At 42.6% G+C, this 8,602-nt stretch overlaps 1 protein-coding gene across 3 annotated transcripts; it reads left to right on the top strand.

Moving 5' to 3' along the window:
• Positions 1-736: 736 nt before the first annotated feature.
• LOC131223858 (probable LRR receptor-like serine/threonine-protein kinase IRK) lies at positions 737-6,299 on the top strand. 3 transcript variants are annotated; one of them, XM_058219385.1, is made up of 4 exons: positions 738-1,279; positions 2,218-2,852; positions 3,141-3,702; positions 4,534-6,299. In XM_058219385.1, the coding sequence occupies exons 2-4, from the start codon at positions 2,315-2,317 to the stop codon at positions 5,984-5,986; spliced, it is 2,553 nt and encodes an 850-aa protein (XP_058075368.1). In that variant the 5' UTR covers positions 738-1,279; positions 2,218-2,314; the 3' UTR covers positions 5,987-6,299. The 3 variants fall into 3 exon arrangements, with proteins under 3 accessions (XP_058075367.1, XP_058075366.1, XP_058075368.1); XM_058219384.1 differs by having other exon boundaries at positions 737-1,279; positions 2,302-3,702; XM_058219383.1 differs by having other exon boundaries at positions 737-1,279; positions 2,218-3,702.
• Positions 6,300-8,602: the final 2,303 nt, after the last annotated feature.

Raw genomic sequence — 8,602 nt, 5'->3', positions numbered from 1 at the left:
TCATCAAAAGTTGGATGGCAAGTAAACATTGCAGTGGGCCCACAATCACCACTATTTTTCTTGTGATGTGCTTCACCTGGATTTAGAAATGTCTCATTTTAGGTACCATGCCATAAAATGAGCTGGAAAATCGGATGGACGGCCTTGATATGCAACACATACATTGATGTGAGGCCCACATAGAGGGCATCACCCAATAAGCTTTTCCCCTGCCTCACCTAATCCGCGCCCCCTTCAACGGCACAATCGATATCCAAGTCAGAAAGCAGCTGCTACAGGCAACCACCTGTTTTCCACTGGAATTCCTCCCAACGGCTAAGATTCTGCCACTTAAGAATATACTACGTCTTCACAGCTCGCGCGAGATGGTCAGCGGCGCGCGCCAGCGTCTCATAGCTTCTGAAGATACATCTGCACCAGTCTATGGTAGACATGCCTATACCAAATCCAGGACGGTCCACCAACCAGTAAGTCAAGCTACACGTCGATATCATAAACCATCAGTCATTTTCTGCTGTTCATTCTAATCCTACACAATATGTCCCATCTGATTAGTAAAACAGAGGTATGTTTTAACTGAGCCATGATCGAAAGTGCTCCAGACACGATGGTTGGTCCCGATATCTCACATACATGCGATATTAGCATTTGTGTCGCGACGCTTCCCTACTATCTCATGCGCGCGAGTACATTGATATTTCAATTACGAATAAAAGGCTCCACTGCGACACCAGTCCACTTCCGTTTCAGAGACAAGAAAAACAAGTCTGGTAAATGGCGACGGCGACAGAGGTCACCGGCGAGATTTCCTGCTGAGGATTACGGTGAAATTCTAGGGTTCCGGTGGAGATCCTTCCCACGCTTTTACCTTTCCCTTACTTGTGTCAGATCCGACGTTACTTCCGGCGAGCGGATAAGGTCATCTAGAAGTTTGCCAGAGTTTTTTTTTTTTTTTTTTTTTTGGCCTTTTTTCTTTTGGCGACTCGGAGCGTCGACTCAGCGATTCTCGAGCTTGGAATCGGTTTCTGGAGCGATTTCCATGGTTTCGTTTCTACAATTGCCGTTTGCACTCCGATTTCTGCGAGAAATCATATTTCCGAACGCAATGCGAGGGATTTCATAAAGTTCTTCCCGAAATCTGTTTTAAACCACAAAGAGGCTACATTGTGGAAATCTGTAACTTCTCCAAAAGACGGTTTCCTGGCATTTTTCTACAGATCGGAGCTCGGAATCTGCCATTTTTGCCGTTTCCGGGGTGAAATCTCTTTCATTAGCTAATGTGAGTGGTTTTTTGTTTTTGTTTTTTTTTTTTTGCGATCATTCTGCATATTTTAACTCTGTACCGGCGATTTTTCGCGATTTCCAGTTTTATTTTTCTTCATATTCTTGGTTTTTTTACGCATTGTTGGCTGGAAAAGGGAGTTTTTACTGATTTCTAGGGTTTCTCTCGGTTGTTTCAGTTAGAAATCTCGTTTCAGACGGCTAAAACAGCATTCTTTTCGCCTTCTTTCTTCTTCTTCTCTTTCACATCGAATCCTTATACAGCATCAATCTTTGAAATTCTCCGGCAGATTGGAGCTTGCACACGAACTCTTGCTCTGATTTGTGTGAGATATCCAAGTATTCAAATGCTAATTGGAGTGATTTAGTTCTGTTCTTATTGGAAACCTCTAAAACCCTGAATTTCCGCTTCATTTTCTGCTGTTTCCTGCAGAGGTTTTCTCCTCTGCTTTGTATTTATAGGATTTGTTTCTGTTTTTCTTTTTTTTGGCTATTTGAAGTTCCTTCTAGAATAGCGAATGCTAGTATTGTTGGAGTGTTTTACTTGAAACCCAGCTAAAGATGAGTATTTTTGCCCTCCTTTATTATTATTATTATTATTATTTCATTATTATTATTATATTTTATTTTTAACTTTTTTGAGCCGCAATGATCACATATCTGCAACTATCCGTAGTATTGTTGAGCTCTAATCATAGCCATTTATCTCCAAGTTGGTTGAAGATCGTTCATTCTGTTCGCGTAAATACAGACACAGAAGTTCATCTGTTTTGGAAGATCTCTCTTCACATATTTGAGCATTTGTAGCTTCTTTCTGTGATCAATGTTTTTCAATTCTATATATTCTTTTAGCAATCTCTATAGCTATTTGAACTCTAGTGCTATCATATGTATGCTTGAATTTCACTGAATTCTGTTAATATAATCTGATTCCAGCCTCATTCCTGTTGAACAACGCTCCTGAGATTCCAATAGAAGCTCCTTCGAACCCTTTAATAGCTGTCTAGAAAATTTCGGCAGGTAGTGATTAGAAATGAGAAAGGTACTGAAGGTCCTCATCTTTCTTTCCTTTCTTCTGGTCGTCGTCCGACCGGAAGATCCAACGATCAATGATGAAGTTCTCGGACTAATCGCCTTCAAAGCGAATCTCCATGATCCAGACTCAAAGCTGATCTCTTGGAATGTAGATGACAACAACCCCTGCAACTGGGTAGGTGTGAAATGTGATGTTAGAACTAACCGAGTCACAGAAGTCGCCCTCAATGGGTTATCTTTATCTGGACGGATCGGCCGATGCCTCCTCCAGCTGAAGTTCCTCCAACGATTGTCTCTCTCGAAGAACAATTTCACTGGCAGCATAGACCCTGGGCTCGCCCGTCTTTCTAGCCTGCAAGTTATCGACCTGAGCGAGAACAGTTTCTCTGGTCCAATCCCAGAGGAGTTTTTTGAGCAATGCATGTTTCTGAAAGAGATCTCGCTAGCAAGAAATGGATTCTCGGGGGCGATTCCCCAAAGTCTGAGCTCATGCTCGACACTCCTAGCTCTCAACCTCTCCTCAAATGGGCTCTCAGGTAATTTTCCAGATGGACTCTGGTCTCTGAGTGGGCTTACATCGCTCGATTTGTCGGATAATTCTCTGGTTGGTGAGATTCCAAATGGTATTGAACGGTTGTCCAATCTGAGTATCATAAGCTTACGGAGAAACAGGTTTTTGGGGCAGTTGCCAGATGGAATTGGAAGCTGTTTGCATTTAAAGACAATGGATTTCAGTGAGAATTTGCTGTCTGGGAGGCTTCCAGATTCAATTCAGAAGCTTACCTTGTCCAGTTCTTTAATTTTACGTGCAAATGCTTTTGTAGGACAAGTTCCATCGTGGATTGGAGAAATGAGAAGTCTTGAGACTTTGGATCTGTCGGGGAATGGATTTTTAGGCACAATTCCTGATACAATGGGAAATCTAAATTTGTTGAAGGTGTTGAATTTTTCGGGAAATGGGCTTACTGGGAGCTTGCCAGAGTCAATGTCGAGTTGCAAGAGCCTGATGGTTGTAGATTTTAGTCAGAATTTTTTGACAGGTAATCTTCCAGGATGGGTTTTCAAATTGGGCTTGCAGAGGTTTTCGGTTTCACAGAATGAATTAACCAGTAGAGTGGAAAGTTCTCCTTCTGAATCCACAGAGCCCGTCCATGAGAACCTTCAGGTCTTGGATTTATCTGACAACAAATTTTCTGGCACAATTCCATCAGGCATTGGGGTTTTGAGAAGCTTGCACATCCTGAAAATGTCTCGTAATTCTCTCATGGGTGTGATTCCAGCAAGCATTGGAGCATTGAAGGACATCGATGTCCTTGACTTGAGTGAGAATAGGTTAACTGGAGAAATTCCATCCCAAATTGGAGACTGTTCTTCTCTAACTTCTCTGTAAGTGCACTTTCTTATTTCTATTGATGTCTTTCTTTCTTTCTTTCTTTTTTCTTTTCCGCCCACTTTTTCATTGTTGTTCAAATTCACCACTCAAATTTCTTCTCTTATAAAAAACTGTTCATGGTCACACATTTTCAATTATCGTTTTATTTTTGCCCACTTTCACTGGAAAAAAACTGCTCAGGCCATTTTTGTTTGATTGGATGTTCGAGTCTATTTGGATAAGGGTGGTCTGTGACTCTGTAACTCGACAACGGTTGCTTGGTGCAATCCTGTATATTCTGATGATTGACAGAACCTATATGTATATTGCAAATTGATCCTGTGTACTTACTTTGTGGTGTGTACCATTCTACTGTCCAATTGATGGACCATGCTCCAAAAATCACACAGATCAGTAACCTGCTTTTGGACAGTCTGCAAGAGTTATGGCCTACAGTCCACAAAAGTATCTACTAATTGTATATTTGGAGTGTTATACTGCACACTGAGCTTCAGTGATTTGTTTCTACATAGGATCATTTTTCTTTTGGTTTCTATGTTGGATCATTTTTCATTGAGAAAAAGAAAATGGAAAATAATAGAATACTCATGTGTGGAATTTATGCATTTAATAGATTTTTGCTTGTGAAAGCAACTTTATTAAAATGCTTAACACTCAATTGGGAAATGTTTGCCTTTCTGTTGAGTTTTATTTCAAGTTTCAACATTCAAACACTCAACACCCCTATAAGAAACGCGATTTTTACTCTCTCCTCAAAGTTTCAAGCTAGACTGATTCTTCTATTATATTTATTTATTTATTTATTTTCTTTGAATTGTGTATAGGATCCTATCACATAACTATCTCACAGGCCCAATTCCTGCAAAGATAGCTAATCTCTCTAACCTTCAAACCATAGATTTCTCCCTCAACAACCTCACAGGGACCATCCCCAAGCAGCTTGGAAATCTCATCCACTTATTCTCTTTCAATGTCTCACACAACCATCTTGAAGGCGAACTCCCCCTTGGCAGTTTCTTCAACACCATCTCTCCCTCCTCCCTATCTGGCAACCCGTCTCTCTGTGGTGCAGCTGTCAATCGCTCCTGCCGTGGCGTCCTTCCCAAACCGATCGTTCTCAACCCAAATTCCTCCACTAACCCCTCCACTCCCGGTTCGTCATCGAATATCCACCCCAAGAAAATCATTCTCAGCATCTCTGCTCTCATTGCTATTGGGGCTGCTGCAGTCATTGCCCTCGGTGTTGTCACTATCACCGTACTTAACCTCCGTGCACGCTCTGCCGCTCCTCTCTCTGCTGCTGCCCCCACCATGTCTGGTGGCGATGAGGACTGCAGCCAGTCACCCACCACCGATGCCAACTCAGGCAAGCTCGTCATGTTCTCAGGTGACCCCAACTTCAGTGCCAGCACTCACACACTGCTCAACAAGGACTGCGAGCTGGGGCGTGGTGGCTTTGGAGCCGTCTATCAAGCTGTCCTGCATGACGGGCGCCCAGTTGCCATCAAGAAGCTCACTGTCTCAAGCCTAGTCAAATCCCAAGAAGATTTTGAGAGGGAAGTTAAGAAGCTTGGAAAGATCCGACACCCTAATCTTGTCATGCTTGAAGGTTATTACTGGACTCCGTCTCTACAGCTCCTCATTTACGAATTCGTTCCCGGTGGGAGTTTGTACAAACACCTCCATGAGAGCTCTGCCTCGAACTCCCTCTCATGGCAAGAGAGGTTTGACATAATTGTTGGGACTGCAAAGAGCTTGGCCTACCTGCACCAACTAAATGTGATACACTACAATCTGAAGTCAAGCAATGTCCTGATCGATGGCTCCGGAGAGCCAAAAGTTGGTGATTTTGGGTTGGCGAAGCTGTTGCCGATGCTAGACCGTTATGTTCTAAGCAGCAAAATGCAGAGTGCACTTGGATACATGGCCCCAGAATTCGCATGCCGAGGGGTGAAAATCACTGAGAAATGTGATGTGTATGGGTTTGGCATCTTGGTATTGGAGGTGGTGACGGGAAGGCGGCCTGTGGAGTACATGGAGGATGATGTGGTGGTATTATCTGACATGGTCAGAGGAGCATTGGAAGAAGGGCAGGTGGAGGAATGTGTTGATGGGAGGCTACAAGGGGAGTTCCCAGCTGAGGAGGCGGTACCATTGATGAAGTTGGGGTTGATATGCACATCACAGGTGCCATCGAATCGGCCAGATATGGGAGAGGTGGTTAATATACTGGAGTTGATCAAATGCACATCAGAAGGCCAAGAAGAATCCAGTTGAATTTGATTCTTTCTTCTAGAGACTGAAATAGTGAAAAGAAGTTCCAAGTGATATGGGTTGTACGGCGAAGTGGAATCCGGGGAGTAAGCTTTTGAGAAGAAGAAAAAGGTAATGACTTGTTGTAATGTTTTTGGTTTCTCTTCTGTTTTGGTATCGTTGGCTGTTGGTTATTGTGTTGTTGTAGTTTGGTTCTTATTCTTCTCTCCTGTTATTGATGCAACCGGATTCCTTTTCACCGGGTTCCGATTTCGGACCCTTGAAGGATACCTTATTACCACCTTCCTATTAATTTCAGATTGTACTTTCCCTTCAATTTTTGAGAAGGTCACTTGCTTCTTCTCAGCTAACTTGGATCAAAATGTGTTAGTAAATGATTCCCAAAGTGTATAATATGGGCACATTTCTCTTACCATTGGAACTGTATATTTGGTGGGACACCAAATGCATGGATGACAGCACAAAACTTAACAATAGCTTTAACAGCCTGCAAATGCAGATGGCCTGTTATGGCAAACTAGGGGGTATGGAACGCCCAAAGCCGCAGGGAGAGTAAGCCAGAGAAACACGAGAGAGGGAGCAAAAGGGGTGCTAGTGTGTATTAGGGAGAGAAATCCAGAGTCGTCATTCAATATGGGGACCCACTCCCACTTTTGGCAATTTATCTGAATCTGAATCTGAATCTGAATCTGCATAGCTACTAACAGGTTGAGTAATGAGACTCTGTGGACCCCACAGTAATGTATGTGTTGTATCTGCACTGTCAGATCATTTTAGGGCGGAAGCCAAAGAATGAGTCAGATCCAAAGCTTGAGCGGATTGAATGCCTGCCATTAAAAAATTTGAAGGGCTATTGAAGTTTTTGATCAGGCTTACATTTGTGTTTTCCCTTTGTTCATGCCTGTGTTAACTTGTGAACAAGTTGGATCTCAAGTAAACATCAGGTGGACCCAAGAAAGGTTTCACTGGTGGATGTCTTCACTCGAGCTTTGGATCTGCCTCATTCTTTGCCTCCTGCTCTAAAATGATCTCTCCAAATGGATAGACGGTGTGGATACAACACATACGTCATCGTGTGGCCTACTAAACTTGGTAACATCACTTCAGTATGAGTCTCACTACTCAACTTGTCAGTAACTAATCCACGTGCAACACGTCACACAATTATCAGAGTGACCCCACAGATCCCTCGTTAATACTGCAAATGTTGGGTTAGGTTAGATCTCATTAATACTGCAAATGTTGAGTTATTGGGAAAGAGGAATAAAAGTTGACAACAAACAAATGTAGGGCTACAGGGAAAGTGGAATAAAAGGAGGAGAGGCTATTCTCATCAATGATATAAAAAATTGAAAGCACCATCGGTTGAAGGGCCTGCCACACAGCTGATAATTATTGTTAACGCTCCTCCCCAAATTCATTTTGGAGTTAAAAAATGGAAGTGGGTACGTCCTGCACCGCCTGGACCAAATCAGTCCAGGCAGGGTCTCTGTGGGGCCCTCCGTGAAGTATGGGTTTAATCCACACCGTTCATCCATTTTTCCATATCATTTTAATGGATAAGCCAAAGAATTAGGCAGATCCAAAGCTCAAGTGGAGCATACATTGGGGATTGAATGTGCGCCCTTAAAAGCTTCTTGGGGTGATGGAAGTTTTAGATCAAGCTGACATTTGTGTTTTCCCTTCATCCAGGTCCATGTGGTTGGATAGCAAATATACATTACGTTGGGCCTTAGGAAGATTTCAACGGTGGGCGTCATTTTTACATCTGCTTCTTGTGGTGTGATCCACTTCAGCCTCCTATTTGCCTCGTTTTTTGCCCTTATACACTAAAATGATCTGAAAAAAAATGGATGAACGGCCTAGATAAGCCCATACATTACTGTGGGCCCCACAGAGCTCCTTCGTACGCAGGGGCAGGACACAATTAGCTTCCATTAAAAATGTCCAAAGTTGAATTTACACAATGTGGATATAGATGTGTAAGAAATGGCTCATGTCCAACATGCCCAAAGATGCCCCAATTGGATATGGGGCTGCAAATTTCAGGCGAAGAAACTACCACTTAACTCAGTTCTGCTATTAGATTCTACTTCCATACTCAGCTCATTTATTTTTCTGATCGGACAATCATATCCATACAACTGAGAGGACGCAAAAATGAATGGTAACACCAGGGCTGATTTTACTGGCCTTATTTGAATGATCAGGTTGATAGTGGGGCCATTTGCAATCCACAATGAACTCCTACTATCCAACGGTCCAACGTGATCATGGGTGGGCCCCATGAATTAGTAAAAGATTTGAGTATGAGAAAGTTACAAGAAGAAAGAAAAGCAGGTGCGGAAAAGCAAACAAAGTGGCATTGAAAAGGGTAGGGATGGATGAATATGAATGCACTGAACATGATGATGTCGGACGAAAACAACACACTTTTATTTACTTTCGGATATCTTTATAGGTTTGAATTTTGGGGCTAGACTACAGTGACAGTTCCACCACCATTTCTTTTGCTATCTCATCATCTTGAATTGTCCATATACATTAATCTGGACCATGCAAACGGTGGACCCCATTCTGCATGGAGCATACACTGATCAGTCACTGTTTTCAATTAAC

The sequence above is a fragment of the Magnolia sinica genome, chromosome 13 (assembly GCF_029962835.1).
Source record: "Magnolia sinica isolate HGM2019 chromosome 13, MsV1, whole genome shotgun sequence".
Taxonomy (NCBI): Eukaryota; Viridiplantae; Streptophyta; class Magnoliopsida; order Magnoliales; family Magnoliaceae; genus Magnolia; species Magnolia sinica.
The sequence above is the reverse complement of the archived record's forward strand: the minus strand, read 5'-3'. Positions and strand labels throughout refer to the sequence as shown.